The sequence below is a fragment of the Poecilia reticulata genome, linkage group LG5, assembly GCF_000633615.1.
Source record: "Poecilia reticulata strain Guanapo linkage group LG5, Guppy_female_1.0+MT, whole genome shotgun sequence".
Taxonomy (NCBI): Eukaryota; Metazoa; Chordata; class Actinopteri; order Cyprinodontiformes; family Poeciliidae; genus Poecilia; species Poecilia reticulata.
Window position 1 is genome coordinate 11807781 of NC_024335.1, and position 23369 is coordinate 11831149.

The 23369-nt window shown below is 36.6% G+C and overlaps 2 protein-coding genes across 3 annotated transcripts; one reads left to right on the top strand and one right to left on the bottom strand.

Moving 5' to 3' along the window:
- Positions 1-6571: 6571 nt before the first annotated feature.
- ilrun (inflammation and lipid regulator with UBA-like and NBR1-like domains) lies at positions 6572-16390 on the bottom strand. Its single transcript, XM_008409035.2, has 5 exons — positions 15611-16390; positions 13789-13943; positions 13465-13662; positions 11947-12251; positions 6572-8701 (listed from the first exon to the last, which is right to left on the bottom strand). Exons 1-5 carry the CDS (start codon positions 15766-15768, stop codon positions 8666-8668), a joined length of 852 nt encoding a protein of 283 aa, XP_008407257.1. The 5' UTR covers positions 15769-16390; the 3' UTR covers positions 6572-8665.
- An 843-nt stretch (positions 16391-17233) lies between these two features.
- Positions 17234-22911, top strand: snrpc (small nuclear ribonucleoprotein polypeptide C). 2 transcript variants are annotated; one of them, XM_008409038.2, is made up of 6 exons: positions 17234-17351; positions 18380-18422; positions 18953-19061; positions 21234-21293; positions 21493-21594; positions 22622-22743. In XM_008409038.2, exons 1-6 carry the CDS (start codon positions 17344-17346, stop codon positions 22741-22743), a joined length of 444 nt encoding a protein of 147 aa, XP_008407260.1. In that variant the 5' UTR covers positions 17234-17343. The 2 variants fall into 2 exon arrangements, with proteins under 2 accessions (XP_008407260.1, XP_008407258.1); XM_008409036.2 differs by having other exon boundaries at positions 17238-17351; positions 21490-21594; positions 22622-22911.
- Positions 22912-23369: the final 458 nt, after the last annotated feature.

Consider the following 23369-nt stretch of genomic DNA (forward strand, 5'->3'; position numbering starts at 1 on the left):
GTCTTTCTGCATGGAGTTTGCATGTTCTCCCTGTGCATGTGTGGGTTTTCTCCGGGTACTCCAGCTTCCCCCCAGAGTCCAAAAACATGACTGTTAGGTTAATTGGTCTGTCTAAATTGCCCCTAGGTGTGAGTGTGTGTGTGCATGGTTGTGTGTCCTGTGTGTCTCTGTGTTGCCCTGCGACAGACTGGCGACCTGTCCAGGGTGACCCCGCCTCTCGCCCGGAACGTTAGCTGGAGATGGGCACCAGCAACCCTCCCGACCCCACTGAGGGACAAGGGTGAAAGAAAATGGATGGATGGATACACGTCAAATAATTGTTTAAACTAAGCACTTTGAATTGTCTTGTTGCTGAAAATGTGCTATACAAATAAAATTACCTTACCTAAAATTACCTTAAATCCCATTCATTTTTATTTCCTTATTTGACTTTAGAATTTTCCAGTGTCTTTTTTATGTCAATATAAGCTTCTTACTTCCTGTCACTTGGGTTTGGAGTCCTTCTTAAACCCTTGATATGTATTTCCTTATAAGCTTATCACGTCTGTTTGTTCAGTTGCACCTGGTGCTGTTGACACCTTCATTTTAAAATGTATTCAGTCTCACGTAACTTAATCGGTTGAAGGTTTCCATTATGAAAGACAGCACCGAGTATAAGAACAGCCTGCCAAAATGCAAATGTTTTGGTCACAAAAGTTGCTGTGAACTTGCCAGTTGTTAAATTGTGCCCGTTTGTTTATTCAGGTCTGCCTGCTTTGTTGCATGCCTGCTTCCTCTGTGACACTTTTTTTTAAAATGTGGGGACAATGTTCACCAAGGAAATGATTGCAGCAGCTAAATAAATATAACTGAAACAGCAAATAATGTGATTTTGCTGATACCATAATCTCCCAATCAAAGTGGAGACTGGTGTTTTCATAACATCCCTCATAGAGCTGAAGATGTTTCAGATGATACACCTGAGGTATCAATTGTCTGCTGTACATATGAGAAAGGAATAAAAAGTGAAATCTTAATTTTGTGTGCTTCGCTACACGTATTTAACTGAAAATGTATTTGGAAGACATATGAGTAGTCAAACATCATTAAGACGATTTCTGGAATTGAGAGGTCACACAAACTTGTCAGATGACCCCCAAGCACCTAATTCAAGACATATTACGCTGGGAAGCTCAGAGGCTCAAGTATCATAGTGTCAAGCCCATTTATCACTTTCCAATGATCATGGATTGGTCCGAATACATGCCCTTGAAATAAGAGTTTCAACAATACATCGACTAAACAAGTAGCGTCTTGGTTCCCCAGCCACAATAATGTGACCAAACTGATCCCTGGATCTTTCCATGATCAAAACCCATTGGTTGCTGGAGCAAATCCTTTAAGTCAGGCAGAGGAAGAATTTGGCTAAGAGAGTTAATAATAATAATAATAATAATAATAATAATAATAATAATAATAATAATAATAATTATTATTATTATTATTATTATTATTATTATTATTATTATTATTATTATAATAACACATTAAATGTATATAGTGGTTTTTAAAACACTCAAAGAATAAAATACCATTGTGGTACTATAAAATATCACAAGTCTGTACATGGAGGTACTTCTGATTCTACTCAAAACATAAAACCATTTCACTTTTTTTTTTTTTTAATTGTCAACTTTTGGCGAAAAAAAAGTTTACTACCCAAATTTCATCAGGATGTTGTAGAATATGTTTTATTATTATTATTATTATTATTATTATTATTATTATTATTATTATTATTGCTGTTTTAATCTAAGGAAATGATTATCCACTGTTTGTTCACCTTATGAACTCTTTGTGCTCTGAACCAGTCCCAAAAAAGGCTGGCACATGTTGCTTGTCGTTTATGATGCCTTTAGTGATCTCCACCCAGACAAATACAATCTCTAATCTGATACTTCCAAAGACGCAAGGTTCTCTGGTTACCAGATGGTGCATTAAAACATGACCACTTCCTGTCTACAATTCTGACTATACAATTACATTTTATTATAGATAATTACTTAAACTGGTATTGAAAATCTATCATGCTTGACAGGGAAGGAAACTTTGAATACAAATCCTGATAGGAGGTGATCAGAGTTTCTGGTTAAAGGGACAACTGACAGAAATTTGTCGTAATTTATGCTATTCTTGTGGAAAGTTTTTGTTTTTTTTACTGAGCAGAATTAAGATGGCTTGCAACATTTATGCTTGCATTTTAGCATAGTTATAAAAAATTTTGTTAGTAAAGGCCTCTGCAGCATAAGTTGAATAATTTCTTATTTGAATAAAACCCATTTTGTCCATCTCTAACGCCTCTGTTCCCTTAATTCCTTCACTTAAACTTCATGAACCCCTCAGGCTAAACTCCATTTCGACATGACAGGTATGATGGGCAGTTATCAAACATGTGACTGTTGACACAAGCTCGGTGGGAGACGAGATATACGATAGGAGGTTTGGCAGAATTCATGCTGGGACAAAAGTCAATATTTGCCTTCAGTTGCCCTGTCACTTATGTGTGCACAAGCCCCATTCAAGCTCTAGTCAAGTGCCTCAATGCACCCGGCAGGCACATAAAAAGCACACAGATGACAGGGTGCTGGTGTAACTGTATGCCCCTCTGGTTTCTTCCAGTATCATATTTATCTGGATGCAAACACAGGAGTGAACTCATTTAATTCTTGTGAAGAAATAACAAGCAACAAAACAAATGATTTCTTTGGGCTACAGGTGAGTTGCAGTTTCAATGGAAAACTTGCCAAGCAGGACTAAAGTAAATAATCACTGAATAAACAAGGCAACTTGAATGATTGGCATTGTGTTTTCTTTTCTTCAAACTCTTCTTTGGAACTGAATGTGTGTGTGAAGTATACTATTCTGCTGACACTGGAGGCATTTAGATATGGTTCAGTACAGATGCAGACCAGGTAGAGAGATAATTAGATTTTCAACAGGCTGGTATGTCTAGAGCAGGCACAAAAGTGCCTATGTGTAAGGTTGTTGCAATAAGCAATTAATCAATTAATTATTCAAATAATTCAAATGAGCTCAATTATTTCCATTGTGATAATTAATATTTGTTTGAAGGGAAGTTTTGTTTACCGACACATCATAATCCATTTTATTTATGGTTTCATTTGTAAGTGTTTTTTAATTTCCTTTTTATTTATTGTTTGTTATGTTTTATTTTGGAAATGTAAAATATCTTCCACTCCCAATGATAAAAGCTCTTTTCAAAATTAAAGTGTATTGGTATTTGAGAGGGTGAACTTGGATTATTATGGCATCATCAATATATTACTTGAAACCAAACAACAAAATTATTAGCGGCTGCACAGTGAACCCATTCATGTTTTACAGCAGACAGCAGCTCCCCTCTCTTGCAGGTACTGCGTACCCCCGCGAAATCTTTTAGGGATACGCAGTACCCTGCCGTACCCCCTTACTTTCACCCCTGGTCCCACTATAAATACTGCCTCTGTGCTGTGTTTCAGTCTAAGCCTTGCTGTCCATTGGAGCATTATTTGCTCTCTGTTGTAAAATATCCTGTTGCTATGGTTATGCATCAAAACAAAATGGCAAAGTATGAAAAATATTTCCAAAAATCAGTCCAAATACATGGTATCCAAAACAAGAAGCAACTTTTGTCCAAACAAAAGCTATTTTCCTCCAGAAAGGTGGAAATGAAATTTTAAAAAGTAAAAATCTCAATGAAACAACATTGAGCGGCACAATTTTCCATGCATCATAAGCAGCTTTTGTATTCTTATATCAGTGTACTGAATTTTTCTGTCTTATTATGCCAGCAGGGTATATGATCACTGTCCATGCACACCTGTTGATTGTCTGAACCTTGTAAAAGTATCCATAGCCCTTGAACTTTTCCATATTTTGTCACAACTGCAAATATATTTTCACAGAATTTTATGGGAAAGACAAACACAAAGTGGTATAGCGTTGTTAAGTATAAACAAAACTATACATGATTCAAAACGTTTTTTACAAATGAAAGCTAAAAAGTGTGGCATTCAAAAGTGTTCAGCCCCCTTTCCCTGAATACAACCAATCGCCTTCAGAAGTTGCCTGATGACTGCTCATGGTAAACAAATTCAACTCCACTATGACTGCCTCAAAAGTTGGCTAAGAGAATATTGGGGAACAAACAGCATCATGAAGTCCAAGGAACACACCAGACAGATCAGGGATAAAGTTGTGGAGAAGCTTAAAGCCGGCTTAGGCCATCTCACAGAGTACTGTTCCATGAATCATCTGGAAATGAAAAGACCATGGCACAGCTGTGAACCTACCAAGAAAGGGCCATCCACCTAAACTTACAGGCTGAACAAGAAGAGCACTGATCAGGGATATAGCCAAGAGGTTCATGGTGGCTCTGGATGAAATGCAGAGATATCCACACCTCAGGTGGGGCTATCTGTTCACAGTAAAACTATTAGTCATGCACTGAAAAAATGTGGTTTTATGGAAGAGTGGCAATAGAAAAGCCATTGTATAAAGAAAACTATAAGAAGTTCCATTTGCAGCTTGCCACAAGCCATATTGGGATACAGCAAAAATGATAAGACAAGACCCAAATTGAACTTTTCGGCAAAAATGCAAAGCGCTATTTGTGGTGGAGAACAAACACTGCTCATCACTCTGAACACACCTTCCCCACTGACAAACATGGTGGTGGCAGCATCATGCTCTGAGGGTGCTTCTTTTCTTCAGGGACAGGGAAGATGGTGTCATGCCCAGCTCAAAGGCGAGGACAAAAAAGGAAGACAGACGAGCGGATCTATAGAAACAATTTATTTGATGACCAAAATACGTTCCAGGAGATCAAGCCAGCCAATGCTGCTCGTTCCAGTCTGGTCCGGAGGGCAAACAAGCAGACAGTGACTGACTAGACGTCAGTATTTATCATCTGCCAGTGTGTACAATTAACAGCCCATCTACCTGCTTCCTGAAAAGAAACCAGAAAACACAGAGGACTAGAGACACCTACTGGAAAGGAGGGGATTGTCACAATGGTTAGAGTTGATTGTAAGATGGATTGAGCCAAATACAGGGCAATCTTGGAAGAAAACCTGAACACTCCTGAACCTGGAGTCTGCAAAAGACTTGAGGCTGGGGCAGAGGTTCACCTTCCAGCAGGACAACAACCCTAAACATTAAGCCAGATCTACAATGGAATGGTGTAAATCAAAACATATTTATGTGTTGGAATGGCAAAGTCAAAGTCTAGACATAAAGTCAGTGGAGAATCTTTGGCAAGATCTGAAAACTGCTGTCAAGTTAATTTTATTTGTATAGCACACTTCAGCTGCAAGGCAGTTCAAAGTGCTTTACATCAAAGAAGTAAAAAGTCATAAAAATAACATACATTCACATTAAAAAAGAAAAACAAATTTAATTCAAAGTAATAACATTAAAATCATATACATAAAACATATTGATACATGTACCATTGGTAATCATTTTGCCAACTCATCCCCAGTGTAAGAGTTGGTAATTTACACACAATTCATGTGTGTAAACAGCGACACGTGAATGATAAAGACACTGTAGTAATTAGCAGAACCTTCCGGAAGAAAACCAATCAGAATAAGAGCTTGTGTCCTGCTTGAGGTCCTGCTATTACACAAACCTACCATAGGGGGCACTGTGGTAATACACAGATTATACACAAAATCAGGTTTATGTGTATTAAACGGACATCTCGGGTTTTTTTGCATTTTGGGGTTAAGAAGCAATAAGATTTTCTGTAACGTTTAAGTTCTAGAATGTGTGTATGAGATCCATTTGTTTGTGAAATATTTGTTACCTTTTGGGTGTGTCCTGGTAGCAGCCATCTTGGAACCTACTAAGGAGGAGGCCCGCCTCAAACCCAGCTCTTATATAGAAGGAGCCATGTTTGCTGGAGTTTGATTGGCTGGGCAGTTAATTGAGAAGGCGGGGACAACAGTATATAGACTGCTGGCTGAGCCTTGAGAAACTGAAAGCAGAGAGACTGATAGCTAAGAGACTGATGGAAAAGATGCCATTTTGCCTTGTGAGTGAAATATGCTGTGCTGAAGGAGGCCTAATAAATCACCTTTGTTTATGGAACAGCCAACTTTGCTGAGTTTTCCTTCCACACCACACCTCTCAGTGTTAACAGGGGTTATTGGACCAATAGAACCTTTTCTACACTTTTAGATTTTTGTCGAAATTAGCAGGACACTGCTCCTGTCCTGTCAATTCAAAATGTTCTTCTAGGGTTGTGTGTATTCTGACAAAATGTCCTGCTAAACCACATTTACCAACACACACACACACACACACACAAAAAACAAAAACTGTTGTGACTAACAGAGGCAATGAAGAACACTGTATACTCTTTGGGAAGAGGACTCTTGTGACAATTACAACAGAGCTGCAAAAGGCTGGTTCAGTTTACAAATCAGCAAACACTATGAGAAAACAATAATTTTTATGGATAATAAAAGTTTGTGCCAGCAGTTTGGAGAAAAAAAATAGTAAAAATAAACAATTGTGGGGCTCTAAATAACTTTTTTTCCATTTTATTTTTTTTTTCAAACATGCATGAAAATCACAAACATGATGAACGTTTTAAAGCTGAAAGTACAGCTTCAGGTGTAACAGCAAAGCTCATTCATGTGATCGAAACAAAAGGCAAGTTTATTATTTTCTAACATCTGATATTTCAGTGCAGCAATCAAACTGCTGTTTTTAACCTTTATGCCCTAAAATGGAGAAGGTGTTGGACAAAAAAAAAAAAAAGATTTTTTTTTTTTTTTTTTGGAAAATGCTGGTGTCACATCCCAACTCTATTAAAAAAATCCTCAGCAGAGGTGGTCAACAGCATAGTGCAAATATTAGAAAATAAATCACCGGTGCTAACAATGCTGATGCAAATCATTATAACTAGTATTAGCATGTTCTACCAAGCTCAAGCTAAATTGGTTCTCATCACGATCCCAAGTTTGTCTTTTGATTTTTAGCACCACCTCCTGGCCGTCAATGGGACATTTTTGACTCTGCAGCGCACAAAAAGACATGAAATAAATAACATCAGGGTACTTGTGGAAAAATCATCCAAATAGATCACCCAAAAATACTTCTGAGGTACATTACGTTTAAAGCTCTCTCTATAATGACATGTATGTGTCCATTCATCCTTTACCCAAGTAGTATACACTATTTTTAAGTCAGTTAAATCCATGGAGAAACCATTGAGATACATACACAACAGGCACGCTCGCACATACATTTTATATTTACTACACATCCTGTACACATGGACTCAAACTACAGTCACTCACCAGGCAAAATAGATTTAAATGGCTTTTTCAACCCTTCCCACTCACTCACTTCCATCCTTTTTGCACTTCAGCATCTCTTTAAGGTGAAAACCCACCATCGAAACCGCACACTGTCCCATGCAAACTGAACTGGGCAGAATCACATTGTAATGCTTGATAGTTAGTGTTTTGGCTCTCTGGGATGTATCTTTGGGAGTAGTTAGAAATATACAGACAAAATAACTGATACTGAAGACCAGCTCATTGATAAGGATGCTCGATAGTGTGACAACGTTTAGTGTTGCAGCATGGGAAGTTTTTCACTGATTCCTTCGCAAGAAATAACAATAACTAAAACGCCAAAATCTTCATGTATGAGACTAATTAAAAACATATTCCTTCAGATCAAAACATATCTACACAACCAAAGCGTTACAATTCAAAGGTCACATATTGGATCAGCAAATGTTGAAAGAAATTTGTTAATCTCCATTTTAAAAATGCTTAAAGAGGCCAAATATGCTTAAGATTTTCTCTCTAAAGGCTAAATTTGAAAAAATCAAATGGGCACTTCACTTGAACTAAGAATGGCAGGCTTAAAATGATGAAAGCCAGTTACTGACTGTAGGCCATCTTGAGCTTCACTAATGGACTAACCCTTCATTTGTCACCAAATCAGAATGCTGTAGCTTTTGGACGACAACAAAAGACATGATTGAGAACTTCTACTAAACAAAGTCTGCTTATAGTTCGACAAATCAGTATTTTCATGATCCAAGGGACTTTTCAATCAAAGTCTAATAAAATTAGAATGTTGCTGCTTATAAAAGGTACTTTGTTGTTTTAACCCATGTGAAAACACATAAAATGACACATGATTGTTGCCACTTTTTGAGCATAAAATTTTGTCAAATTAACTGTATTAAACAGTTTTTTGAGAATTCAAAGGAGAGACTCAGCTGCCCATGGGAGTAGCAGATGCATGTCGGTTTTTTTAGGGGGATTTTCTCCTTAATTAGGCATGTCTTACAAGTTAAAATAAAAATATTCTTGTGTATCCATCTTTAGAGGTTTAAAGCACTCTTAAATGAAGCATTCACACGTGTGAATCCATGTCAGGTCGGATGTTTCACTGCAGTATATGTGATCCATCAAGTCACCGTTGTTTGTCTGTTGAAAGGTCCATAAAGGTTTCAGGGAGAGTTGTCATGAGTCCATAAAAAAACAACAAAAAAAAGAAAATATCAGTTCCTCCCCCCTCCAACTCCTTTGCACTTAAGGATTCCCATGATGTTAGAGCTCATGTTTCATCATGGGGGTGAGGGGTCTTTGTCTTTCTAGCTCTTTCCAAACGGATAGGGACCATGAATACCCTGGAACAAAAAAGATGGAGAATGCATATCACTTTATGTTTTTATTTTGACATTATGTACCAACCCTATGCCTATTGTGGACTTTAGTGTTCCCCTGGCTTAGAGTAGCATCTGTAGGAAAACCTGTCATGCTTATTTTAATACAAAGACAAAAGGTTTTGATCAATTAGGTTCAACCAGCCCAGTGAAACTTCAGAGCTGAAACTGGGAATAAAATGTGAGCTACAGAAGTTATAGGGTGTCAAAACATATCACTCTGTGTGTTAGGAATCTATCAGTTCAAATTATGAAATAAGTTAACTTTTCAATATTACACCTCAACAAAACACACAGTAGTGACAAATGTTTTAGAACCTGCAAAAGACAATTTGTAGGTTTGATAATCAATTAAAGAATAGTAGTAATACAAATAACACAAGCACACACTCATAACTTCGTAAACAGCCAGTGCAATGCTTGCAAAAAAAAAAGCAAGAAGTTTTGATACACAGGTAGCTTAATTTAAAATATAAAACCACAAACGACATAATGGAGTCATACTGGATAATAAAAACTGGTGGGAACTGATATATCCAACGCTGTTATTGCATAGAGTTAGACCTGATAGCTAATTAAACATCTGACAGGTGTGTGGGTAATTAAAAGTAGCAGAGAAAGGCTGACTGACATATGAACTCTCAACACTGAGATCAAACATCAGTTCTGAGCTGAAATGGAATGCTACAGCTGCAAACATGTATTTTAATACCATTCTTCACACGCTCTTTGTGAAGAAATCAGGAACTGCTTTATTGACATAAATGAGTGCAAATCAAAAGTATCACGTGAGAGGAGCCTCTCCATGACTGTGACTGTAGGAACTTGATCTTCTTTAGGATAATGTCCAGAGGAATTTGAACAAAAAAGTTTGGGGGTAGTTAAAGAACACGCCGTACTGTCCAACACACAGATTTACAAGAAACCATCAGACACAACCCTCAGCATCCTTGAAATCAAAAAAAGATAAAAGCCTGACCAAGTTGTTCAGGGAAGAGGCCACAAAGTTTTACAGATTCTTTAAGCAAAGCAGAATTGGGTGATGATAACATTTTCTTTTCTGTAGATGTAAGTTATCAGCTTGAGCAGATTTGGAGCTGCTGACAGAAAATCAGGTAATTACACTGTCTTAAATGCTTCACTGTGAACCATATAAGTCATCATTATGCAACTAACGATTGCATAGTGTAATCATTGGTTGCTGTTCTAAACCGTATGTAAATAACAATATAATAGTATTGCACTAGGGCTGCGGGATATGAGGAAAATCTAATATCCTGATATATTTTTGCTATATCACAATACACTATATGTCATAACATTCTTAAATGAGCTCTAATGTTATTTTAAACTAGACTCCTTGCATCATGATGTTACCCACTCAAGTTCCTGCCCCCATTTCCCTGCTAGGCTTAAATGTAAGCTCATATAAAAAGGGATGCAGTGTTTTGCTATGAACTGTCTGGACTATGACTAGATAACAAGGTGAGAAATCAGTTTTAACTAAGAAAAAAAGAATAGCTAGGGAGAGGGAAGTAGGTCAGTTATGCTTGACTTTGACAAACTTAAACAAATGTGCTGTGGAATAATGTGTGTTTTGGTTCAGCTTAGAAATAAAAAGCAGGCGTTTAAATTAGCTAATCAACCACCGCTGTGTTGCTAGTAGCAGCAGTGGCTAATCTACCACAGCGATCACTTATTAATAATCGCAAAATACACACCAAGCCTAATAACCCCAAACTGTAACGAACTGAATGTTCTGTTCTATGTGGGGCAATGTTTGAGTGTTTTTGCTGCTGAATCCAGACACATAAAGTTGCATTGTTGTCAGTTGCTATGGCAAAGTGTCTACGTGTAGCATGAAGCGACAGAGAGTGAGAAAAATAAAGAATGAGTAGTTTTGAGGGGTGTCAAACTCCAGTCCTCAAGGGCCACTGTCCTGCAGTTTTTAGACGTGCCACAGGTACAAAACACTGGAATGAAATGGCTTAATTACCTCCTTCTTGTGCAGCATAATTGGTAGAAAATGTTCAGGTTGGGAGGTGGGAGGGACTAATGATTCATTCATAGGGTATTGGGTAAACCATATTCGCATTCAATTTGAAGTTTATTATTTGAACGACAATTTATACTCGATGGTTGCCATATAGCCATTTTAACTATCATAAATAGAAAATATCGCGATACATCAAGTATACATGATACATCGCCCAGCCCTATATTCTACTATTACAAAATGAGTCCCAAAACCCTGAATAAAACAGATGAGTGGCGTGACAAATGCAAAGGGTTTAATGAGCAACAAAGGAGTGATTTTGACTGTCCTGTGACTCAGTGACTTTGTATATTTGTAAGAGCTGGGCATGTTTTTCCAACCTGCATGTCTTAATACAGTTTTTCCTTAAACCACAAGCAGCACAAGCAGCTTGTGGTTTATAGAATGTTTAGTTAGACCATTTTAATATTAAACATTAAAAATGTACACGATTACCACACTATTAAAAACTAAGTTTAGAGCATATATATAAGCAGAGAAGTGGCAATATTTAAACCACCACTTTGTAACTCAGCATGAAAGGCAATTTAATATGTTTTTGTCTTTACTACACAAACAGCCAAATTACATAAGTAGCCCTTTACCATTTCCAACAGGTACTAACTGACAAGGAAGTAATGTAAAATAATTTCCTAACATTTAGTTGATAAAATGTTTGCGGACTTCTTCACTCTTATAATATGTAAAGCAGGTTGACTTTCAGGTGTTTTGTGTGCCTAATGTGTCTGTGATATAATCAGCTACACGTAGATAGATACAATCAACTTACCAGTATTAAATTCTGCTTGTTAAAGCACTCAGCACTAAGATCATTAAAAATGATCATAAAAAATGATCTTAATGCTGGGTGCACTGTGAAAGATATCCTGCAGATTTTTGCGGTGTATTTTGAAAACTTGCAAAAAGGCGGAATAATAAGTCATATAAACAACCAGACCTTTTCACCTTCAACCTATATGACCTCTGTGTTTTTCTCTGTTGGCAAAAAAAATATGAATTCCTAATGAAAATATGCCAGAACTTTAGACAAAACTGGGTTTGAGCCGAATAATCACTGTTCTAGTTCAGCATATCTGCATTTGGAGGAAAAATAAAACTCTTTACATACCCCACTCAAAAGATATTAAAAGTATTTATATTGGAACTTACATACCTGGCCATAAGTTACCACGGAAAGATTTGTTTGGAGACCGTTTGACGCCCTATTTACAGCATTATGAGACAGTCCGTTCTGATCTTGCTGGATTGGCTCTTGTGTGCGCTCCCAGGCTCCTCCAGGGTCTCTGAAGCTGCTGTCAGTGGCATCATGCTTGTTCTTCTGCGGCGAGGCGAACGGGTTGAAATCCCCCTGCACGTTGCGCTGCGGTTGCGTGTTGAATTCCGTCTCAAAGGAAGAAAGCTGCTGAGTGACGCCGAGTAGACCGCCGACTTCTACGCTAAGAATCACCCAGATCACATCTGCAGAAACAAGGACGTACAGTTGAAATCCAATAAGAGAATATGTCAGAGATGCATTTTTTTTCATTTCTTCAAAATTGAAAGTTTACATACAGAATAAGTACTGTCTCCTTAATGAAGGAAAACCCAGATGATGAAACTTCTGATAGACCATCAATAAAGATATCAATAAGGCCAACTTACTTGTTTTTTATTAATTTAAAGACATTTTAAGGCCTTTATTTGAAACAGATTAAGATTTTTTTAAAGATGCCCAGACACCCTGCTGCAAGAGGAACTGGTGTGCTTCACAAAATGGATGGAATCATGAGGAAAAAATTTTATGTGGAAATATTGAAGTAACAACTAACAATATTAGCCAAGTTAAAGCTTGGGTGCAGAATATTCTTCATAATGGACAATGGCCATAAGCATACAGCCAAAGTGGTTACAGAGTGGCTTAAGGACAAAAAAGTCAAAGTTTTGGCATGGCCATCACAAAACCTTGATGTCAATCCTATAGATAATTTAACTCAATACTTAGTTGAGTTATCAACTCAGTATGTATTGATATTTCCATACTAAATATCAATAAATGAGACATTTATTTATTTTATATAAATTCCCTATCTCATTATTCAATCAATCAATCCAATTTTATTTGTATGGCATATTTCAGCAGCAAGGCATTTCAAAGTGCTTTACATCATAACAAACACAAAAACACAAAGTCATGCAAAATAGAATCAACAATCAAAACATTACATTAAGTCAAGTGCCATCACTAAATTCGTAATTGATTACGTTTCAAATACAATTCAAAACAGGGGGGTTTTTAGTCGAGATTTAAAGGAAGTCAGTGTTTCAGCTGTTTTACAGTTTTCTGGAAGTTTGTTCCAGATTTGTGGTGCGTAGAAGCTGAATGCTGCTTCTCCTCGTTTGGTTCTGGTTCTGGGGATGCAGAGCAGAACCAGAACCAGAAGACATGAGGGGTCTGTAAGGGTTGATACAACAACAGCAGATCTTTAATCTTTAATTATTGTAGCATTTAGTAAATAGAAATAATTTTTGGTAATTCTAACTGATCTAAAACGAGAAATTTGGTTGGATTTAATTTCAAACAGTTAGAGGGAAAAAAATGTGTATGTGCCTTATGTACTGTCATTCCTGGGCTATGAGAAAGTAAAGGAATATCTACTCGGACTTAGAAATGAAATTTTGCAGTTTTTCCTACCTCCGTAGAACAACCCGGCTGCTGTGCACATCCTCCATTGGCCCTGGTACATGCCTGGGTTTGTAGGACTTCTCATCTGTACACTCACATCTGAAATTTCCTGGGGGTCTAGAGACTTCACCATAACCGAGTTTACATGCCCAAACTGATCCCCTCCAATGTATTTGAGGCAAACACCTGGCGGCCATGACTCTCCGCCTACAAATGAGGAAAAATATCAAAGCAAAAAATAAAGTTAAGAAAAACATCTGGTGACGTTTAGTGTTGTAAAAAGGTTTAAAGATGCTTCCTGACAGAGTTAAGTTGTAGTAAAAAAGCATGTACCTGTGTTTTGTATTCTCCAGGTCTTTGTGAACAGTGTGTCCGGAGGAACAGACTCTCCTTCACCAATTGTCACATCTTCAACAAAGGACATGGATGGTGTGTTGACACTGGGGCTTTCGAAGTCATAATATGCACCAATAGCAGCCTGAAGGTTCCTGCTCCAGCATAATAAAAAGAAAGCAGGGAGTCATCACATTTTTTAACATGCATTAATATAAAAAAAAACATTCTATCTGAATCTTTGGTAAGAGGATTGTGTTATATTGCTTCCCTTAGAGTTTTTAAACAAGTCAAATTGCTACAACTCATGTTCACAAGTCAAGTTACAGCTGTGTTTTAGAGAGCGCTGCTAAAATGCTTTACTTCCCACTCAGAGGTTTCTGACAAATAACAAGCACTTTTCTTTAAGTGAAGAATCTTTAAATCATTGAGTACGGCAAACAGGTTAAAGTGCAAATGAGTTTTGCACTTTAACTACTAAAGCTTAATGCATTTTGTATTTCTGTTATGTTGTTAAACCAGTTACAAACTTGAATATGAATAGGCAGGGACACAACTGAGGGCTTTAGAAATGGAAATAACACTAGAAAACATTAAGGAAGAATGGGTGGGAGTGAGAGACTACAGAGATCAAGGAGTTCGCCTGAATAAAAGACCAACCTGGATGTAAAACTGAGGATTTTTAAATGAAGGTTTTGTAACTTTCAAGCCAGGTTAGCCTTCTTGCTAATGCTGTAACTTCTGTAGGAACCAACACAACATAAGACGTTGAATTTAACTTGGTGTTGAGTCTCAACAAGACGTAGTCACAAGTCCCTTTTAGATCAGAACTGAACGCAACCCTCCTAACGGATCACTGTAGGTCCTTTCACACCATACAAGTTAACCTACAGAGATCACAGAGCCAGAGGGATTTCAGAACATGGAGATGGAAATCCTGATATATTTGTAGTTAAAGGTTTGCTGAAAAAAGTACATGCTGTTGACCTATGTGTTTGGAAGTTCTTCATTTCAATGCATTGAGTAAAAGGAATATAAATAAAATCTGATATTTTATAGCATTTCAACTGAAAATTTACAGCGTTTAACAAATGAAAACTGTGTAACTAAGTTGTGCCTTTCTATAGGAAACGATATTGTACATATATGAAATGGATGTACAAATTACCAAAGAACTGAACTGCCCCGAGGAGCTAAAGGTAATACACTTTGCATATTTAATAATTAGAAAACCAAAATGTTCTGTTATTTTTGTGTGGAGGCTCAGGGACACCATCCTAAAACGTTTCAGTGACTGAAGTCACAAAGAATCACGTCCATTGATTAGATCAATTGATCAGGAACAGAGAGGCGTTTTGATCACTGCTGCTTTTGCTTTTGTCTCCTGATAGATCACGACTGATTCTAATCTGAGTCGTGGTTTCACAAACAGCTCATTTTGAGCAGTTCTCCACGCTATTGCATAATACAACAAACATAACCTAACCCAGGAGTATAAAGTGCTTCATTTTTCACGTTAGGTTTCTCAACCAGGTTGGTGTTGTTTTTGGAACTTTGTCGCGGCATTAGAACTCGTGGTCAGGGCAAACTTTACTGTTTTACTTCCGTTTACCTCAAATGGCCCACTAAGAGTTAACAGCCATTTCCCGTAACGGAAGGATAAAATGACCCATGCCGCACTGACCATCAGCACTCATCCCTGGCCTACAATAGGCACTTTATTTTTTTTTAATAATTTTAACATACGATAACTAGCTAAGCCAAAAGCTAAGTTAGCGCCATGGTGCTGTTCAACAACAGGCCCACCTATCCCCGCACTCACCAGTTGGTCATGTCCAGGAAGAAGGCGCAGCCGGCCGGGTTGAGCTGGAAGCCCAGCAGCCTCTGGAACTCCGAGATGAGGACGTCCTTGTCCGTGGTACCCATGCAGCTGAATTTCTGCATGAGCTCTGCGTCCACGTCCATGTCTGTGCCCTCCATGGATGGCGGGTCGTCCAGAGGCGGGGGTCCTCTCTCAGTTAAGTCCGAGGCCTCGTTCAGCCATAACGACCAGCTCAATAACAACAACAACAAGCGTCAGTGCGCATGGCACGAGCAAGGGGGGACGACGTTTGACGTTGCAACAGTGCGTGCGTCACTTACAACGTCATCTGTTGCTATTTGTGGCCACCTTTTCATTGGTTTATCAATGAAATTCATGTAAAACACATTTCAGCGCACACTGATAAGAAACCGATCGAGATTATGCTTCTGGAACTCTGACAATTATTCATAGGCCATTCAGTGGACATGTCGTTCATACTGGAACATTTCAGTTGGGTACAATTTATGAAATTAATTTAAATACTAATACAAAGTGGAAAAATTGGACATCGTGTGCTTTAGTGACGTCGCAGTTATGGGTGTGGATGCCACCAGTGCACCCAGTATATATTTTGGAAATAGAATACTCAGCATGTAAAAAAAAAAATAGATAAAGTATATGAGACACAACTGCTGCACCGTCTGAAGGTGTTTGAAATATTTAAACTGCGTAATAATAACTAAATCAGGTATCCCTGATTATAGTTTTTCAAGATAATTCAGAGCCCAACAAGTAATTTCCACATCAGAATCTTATTTGTTTTTCTATTATCATTTTATTTATTTATTTATTTATTTATTTATTTATTTATTTATTTATTTATTTATTTGTTTGTTTGTTTGTTTGTTTGAATAAACAAATATTTGTTTGTTTATTCATGTGTACTGCTGTTCGATTATTTGAATGTTACAGTCATTCAGTTCTGGTTTTTGCATTATTCCATGTAGATAGGAATGTTATAGAATATTTTACATTAAAGTCATGATAAAATAAAATCTGCTTTGATAATGTCTATTAAAATTCAAAGTCGTCAACTTACTGAGCTCTTATTATTTAACATGACTGTGCCCAACAGCCATTGTTTCACACAAATCACAAATTTTGCAGCCTTGTAGTTACTTTAGTTAAACTGTCCTTTCATCTTAAACATTTTTTTCTGTTATACAGTACATTTTTACATTGTAAATTATATGTGTTTTTAAATCAACGCTGTGTTTAATATGATAGACTATTTTATTATAATGTCACAAATATTTCACTTGGATCTGGTGATGAATGAATAAATGAATGAATGAATGAATGAATGAATGAATGAATGAATGAATGAATGAAAAAAGACAGGTAGAAAAACAGAAAGTACGAAAAAGAAGAAAGAAAGAAACAGAAGGGAAAAAGAAATATAAATCATTTTCTATTATTAGTTTAGTCATATTTGCTTCCTTTGTCAAGGCATTATTTGATTTGCATTTATTTATTTATTTATTTTATTTTATTTTATTTTATTTTATTTTATTTTATTTTATTTTATTTTATTTTATTTTATTTTTAAATAAAATCTACCAATAAAATCTACCGAATTCTCGCGAAGTTTCAGTCTGGTAAGCGGAACTGTCTTCATTCCGCCTTCATAGCGGGTCGGGAAGGTTTTTGGGAGCACAGGAACCGCGCTCTCAGCGTAGCTTGCGGACAACATGCCGAAGTAAGTTCATAAATATGCAGTTTTATTTATTTTGTATTAAATCTCTCCTAGTTCTGTCGGTATAATGATTATGTTTTACTTTTACCGAGTCACGAGCTGTGCAAAGATAACATTTGAAATCTTTTAATCCATGGTGATCTCTTTGTTTGGGACGTGTCTATTTGCTGGAACGACTCTCAATGGAAATGTCTACCTTTATTGGGGATCTATGAAACACAATAAGACATACATTGAGTAGTTTTGGACATCAAAGATAATTATTTTGTGATATTTTAGCAACGGTTATATCTTCACACAAGTCATTCTGTAACTGCTATTTTTCGATCGCAGCTCATCTCATTTCCATGACTGATTTGTACAAAATATGGTGCTCTTTTCGGACTTTTAAATTAGCAGTTTTGGGTTAGACCCAGTATTAAGTTAATCTTGTAATATTTAATAGTCATTCACAGTTTTTCAACGAACAAGGAAAGATTGTAATCCTCTAGTCTGAAACACAAGAGAACTGTACATTTAAGCCAGCATTCCCGAGAATGCTGGCTTAAATGTACAATTCTGCCAGAGTTTTAAAAAGATAAAATTTTCGGAGTATAAAGTAATATATATAAGTATATATATANTATATATATATATAACATTTAGGTAATTCTGAGTCCTTAAGTATTCTAAGCTAAATATCGAAACATTTGATATGGATATAATCAAAAATATCTCAGAATATTAAACTGGTTGAGACATTTATTGACCACAAGTAATGTAAATCCTGAGTTTTTATGGGTTTAATGTTTAAGAAATATGTTAGTTTTTAGCTATATTACCTGCCAGTCACTGATCAGAGCTGACTTTTTCTGGTCAGCCTGTATATCCGAAAAGTGTGAAATATTTCGCAAATTTTTCTAATTGCAGTTGTAAATTATGTCCTCTCTTTCTTCCGGTACATTTGGAAATTGGCATGCAATTTTGACTTGGACATCAGTGCATTTGTTTCTATTGACAAGACATTTTTGTTTGTTCCGTTTATTCCACAGGTTTTATTGTGACTATTGTGATACATACCTTACACATGATTCGGTAAGTGACAGTTGTTTCTACCTGAATTGTTGACTAGATGTTTACATGACGATTCATGAATTGATGGATAAATTATTCACCATTTATGTCTAGTTGGGATATTTGTTTTCTCAATAAAGTTGGATCATGTGAAGAACGTACGAGTGGTCTTAAAGTTCATTCTTATTTTGTTTCTTCTGAATTTAATAAATTTATACATATTATGTTGTGAGAGCTTGAAAACAAAAGTCAAGTTCCTTGCTTTTTCACACAATCTTGATGAATGAAGCTGATCTGACTCATGTAAAACAAAAGTGAACATGATATGATAGTTTTTTTTTCTCTTTTTTTATTTTATTAATAAAATAGAAAGTAGAAACCTCAGCTAAAGTTGCAAAATGTTCAAAAAATTATAGTTGCTTGTAACAACCATTCGCCCCAGCTAAATGTACTCTGGCCTTTGCCTTCTTTGTGTAGCACATTGAGTATTTAGGACATTTTACAACATTTTGCTTAATCTTAACCAGCTCTCCTTTCTTTTTCTGTCTTAGCCTTCAGTGAGGAAGACTCACTGCAGTGGCCGAAAACACAAAGAAAATGTGAAAGATTACTACCAGAAATGGATGGAGGAGCAGGCGCAAAGCTTGATTGATAAAACAAGTAAGTACATGTCTGTCCATCTCTGGACTTTAGCTAAAGTTAGTTTCTGGAGTAACTAAAAAAATGTTGCACACATTTGAGCATATTTGTGATTTGATTGGCCTTCATGTTGGGGATGTTTGTATCTTTCTGGATTACTCTGTCCTAAAATGCTTTGCATAAATCTGGAAAAGCTAGGCTTTCCAGTTATATATTCAACATGTCCCTACTTGTACATCACTTTCTAATTAAAATAATCCACTTTATTTAGTATGTACTTTTGAATAGGATGCCAAGATCAGATATGTCTTTGTTAGATTTTGCTAACACAAGTTAAATTGGATCGCAATTCATTTCTTACTCCATCTCATAAAGCACAAACATCTTGTCAATGTTTGTTTGTTTTTTTTGTTTGTTTTGTTTTGTTTTTTTGTTTAGCCAAAGTGAGTTATGTGTGCCCGCCTCCTGTCTGTTTCCAGACAGTAAAAGTCATTTTGTCTTAAAATTGAATTAATGTTCTTAGCTGTCGTTCAATTTTTCACACAAATTGGCTGTCTTATCTATTTATCACCCCAAAATAATAACATTTCCATAGAAGAAAATACATTATTTATAGAACAAACCAATACATTTAAGACACTTAATGTACTTATTCTGACTTATTTTTTGCAGCTAATGAATTTAAAAATCAGTTCAGAAAATTGGAGAAGCACATTAACCAATGAGATTTATCGTACAGACATTTTTTTTGTCATAGACTACAGTATTATGGGTAAGACTTCTAACTTTATTGGTCCAGAAGACGGTTGCTGATGCGTTCCACAAGGAGGATAAGCTACTAAAGATCATCGCTTAAGACATGGTTCTTCAGAGTGCTGTATCCAGGCCCAATATTTGAAAATTGAGTGGAAGAAAAATGTGTGCTTGGTACTTGAAAAAAGGATAATGTAGCAAGAATGAGAGCTTTATATATGTATGCTGATATATTGTCTTATGTAATTTGGATGATTTTTTTGTAGAATCAGAATTTTAGATGCATATTGCCAGTTTTTAAATTAGGAAGGCTGAAATAAAGATAGAGAATATAACACTTTGTCTATGACCAGTCTATACAACTTTAGCTGATTTTTGATTTTAAATAATTTGACTTGACCTGCAAAAAATAACTTTGGTGTGCAACTTGTTGAAGGTGATTTAGCCTTTATGCCTATTCAACAGCATCATTCACAAATGTTTAGCATGGATTAACAATTTTGTCTGCAGAATTGTCCATCTGTGCTTTTACTTTGTAGGATGAATCAATGTTTTAACCTGCATCTGTATTTGTGAAAAAATGTTTTTTTAGAACCCTCCTCCATGTGTTTATTCTTTAAGAAAGACGCAAGTTTATTTATTTTTGTAAATTGTGTGCAGTAGAGACTAAAATAAGCAGCCTTATTCATTTCTTTGTTTTGCATAAGGAGTAAAAATGTTTTAACTGAATAATGAGTAGGATTTTCTAAATATTAACTATAGAAAATTCAGAAATGTTAAAAGTAGATCATAGTATGCTTTTTTATGTGAAACTGACCTCTAGGGGCAGTAATATACTAGTGATTTTTCTCTTGCTTGCATGTTCCCTCTTACCAATGTGAGCATTGCATGCTTTTTTTTTTTCTATATTAAGTCAAGTGGTCAAATGTGGACAATAAAAGGCTGTTACATATTCCACATGTGGGATTTCAAAGCTCTTTTCTCAGACACTGGCCTCTCTCTCTCCATCACAGCTTATTTTTCTCCCCCTCTGAGATTACAAACCTCTAATCCACACATGTAATGCAAAGCTGATGCACAGTTTGGCCCATAACTGAGGATGTGACGTTTGGCAGATGAAATGCTTCTTTGCAACAAAAAGATCATTCTTTGCTCCTTAATGTTTTGGTTTATTGGTAATGCCATTCATTCTGCACCCACACTTACAGCGGCTGCAGACAATAGCATTACATGATGAATTTGCAATGGTGAAATGTTAAAGGCCTCGTGCATTTGGCTCTATTGTTGTTTGCATTCTGTGTAGTTTATGGATGACATTAAATCTTGACACAAAAAGCCAGTGACAGTATGTGTTCTCTGTTTACTTTATGCTTTCTACAATGAATCATTTGTCTGATGCTTTTGAGTGTGTTAATATATTTTGCCTTTCTTACTCAACAGCGGCTGCTTTTCAGCAGGGAAAGATCCCCCCCACACCGTTCCCTGGTGGTCCTCCTCCAGGTGAGTACGTCATTTCAGATCCCTTCGAATTAAAGTCAAAAATATTTCCAATTAATACTTGGTGTTGTATTTATTTTTTAATTTTGAAAATGTAGGCAGTTTCATTTTAATCAAACAGCAACATATTAGCAAATCTTGCAACTTGCTGTTCACATATGTTGCAATGTGTCTGTAATATTTTGTGTTTGTGGCATAGCAGGACCTCCACGGCCAGGCATGCTACCAACACCACCAATGGGAGGCCCTCCAATGATGCCTATGATGGGGCCTCCGCCTCATGGGATGATGCCCGGTGGGCCTGGTAAGGAGCAGCTTTCTTTTGAAGAGCCTTCGGCCTTTCCAGGGTTTTAAATTCACCCTGAAAAATCACTTTTTTTTTTTTTTGTTTGTTTTGTTTTTTGTTGGTTGTTTTGTGAAATTTTGGATTGCAGATCTTTCTTATCTCCTCATAACAGCCAAGTCTGTGTTCACTCACTAAGACACCCGAAAAGGTCATGAGTAGAAAGCCGATTATTCATTATGCAGCTAATGATTCTCTGCAGTTTGGTTCACAAAGTCCAGCATGATGCAACCGTTGCCTAAAGCTTATAGCCGCACAGATCTGCAGTGTACAATAAGTCAATATTTATCCATGTGTTTACAGTGAAATGATAGCCATTTGTTAGAGGGGAAGTATTATGTAAAATCCACTTTTTGGGGCTTTTCATCATGTTAAATTGTTATTCCCTCATCAAAAACTTACCTGGAGTGTTGCTTTGATTCTTTCATGAATGTTTCAGGAATCTTTGAATCTTTTAATCTTCCATGGTAACTATTCAGGTGTGCAAAATGCTTGGTCTCACCAAGAGCTGCTTTTTCCATGGAGCTGCCATTTCCAGTCTTCCAAGCTTTGGCCTTAACTTCCCCACTCAACTCCTCCAGACTAGCAGCAGTTAAACACCTGGTGAAACTACGCATCTGTTGAGCTACTCATACGAGCCACTTCTCAGATAAAACGCTGGTAAAAACGTTGTTAAGCCTTAATGGAGGAACAATGTTGTGATGATGTGCTGAAGGCGGAGTGTAGGAAAGAGCAGGAGCTTCTTAAAGTGACAGAGGCCCAAATGTCAAGATGTTAAATTAGGAAGTCAAATGTCTTTTTAGTCATGTTTGATATATACACCATTTTTATAGCAACTGAAGTTACTTGATGTTTCCATTTCACAGCACAGTGTGCCTGCAAAACTCATAAAAATCCATCTTTAAATGTTTGTAAAAATGATCACTATTTATGTTGCTGTGTTGTTGTAAAGCCTCCTCTCAGCTCTGTGTCCTATTTTCCACTGTAGGAGGCATGAGGCCACCGATGGGAGGACCCATGCAGATGATGCCAGGACCTCCACACATGATGCGCCACCCTCGTCCCATGATGATGCCCGTCAGGCCAGGCATGGTGCGACCAGACAGATAAAACCGAGAAGACTTTGCACTCTCATTGTTGCCATGAACAGATACTGTCGAGGGAAGATGCTTCAATTTTTTTATTTTTTTTTTCAGTGCAACTTTCACATCTGTTCCAGCTGGAACATAACCTTCACCTTACAATTGTCATTTCTATTAAAATTCTTATTGTTTGGTATTTATTTACTGGGTTTGAGTCAATCTAAGAACCTAGAATAATCTCTTCCTCCACAGACAAACTGTTCAGCACACATGTGATTGTTTGACTCGACGTTAGATGCTTTTTTTTTTCCCCCTTTATTGTGGTTTTAAATGATTTTGTACATCACTTGCATTGGTTGAGAAATAAAAACAATGCTTGGAATTTTTTTTTTATTTATTTATTTTTGCCCTGTCTTGTCAGAAACCTTTTAATTCACAAATGCAGTAGATTACGTTATGTTAAGAGTATTATCAAAAATTTCATGTAATTCAGCTGTTAAAGAAACTTGGGCGTGTTGAATAGTGTAATTTCTCACAGAATTATGCTTTGATTATTTCTCTTAATGCTGATGATTTTGGGTACCAGCTAATGAAAACCAAACTGATATTGTCAATACAATAATATTAGGACTTTGATCTTCTAAATATGCCCAC

Excerpts from the sequence above, each read along its gene's own strand:
- ilrun (XM_008409035.2), bottom strand. The coding sequence starts at position 15,768 with ATGGAGGGCACAGACATGGACGTGGACGCAGAGCTCATGCAGAAATTC. Across the intron at positions 13,944-15,610 it reads TTCCTGGACATGACCAACTG|GAACCTTCAGGCTGCTATTG; the intron begins GTGAGTGCGGGG and ends ATGCTGGAGCAG. Across the intron at positions 12,252-13,464 it reads AGCCGGGTTGTTCTACGGAG|ATGTGATCTGGGTGATTCTT; the intron begins GTAGGAAAAACT and ends TTGTTTCTGCAG.
- snrpc (XM_008409036.2), top strand. Across the intron at positions 18,423-18,952 it reads CATACCTTACACATGATTCG|CCTTCAGTGAGGAAGACTCA; the intron begins GTAAGTGACAGT and ends TTTCTGTCTTAG. Across the intron at positions 21,294-21,489 it reads CCCTGGTGGTCCTCCTCCAG|CAGGACCTCCACGGCCAGGC; the intron begins GTGAGTACGTCA and ends TTTGTGGCATAG.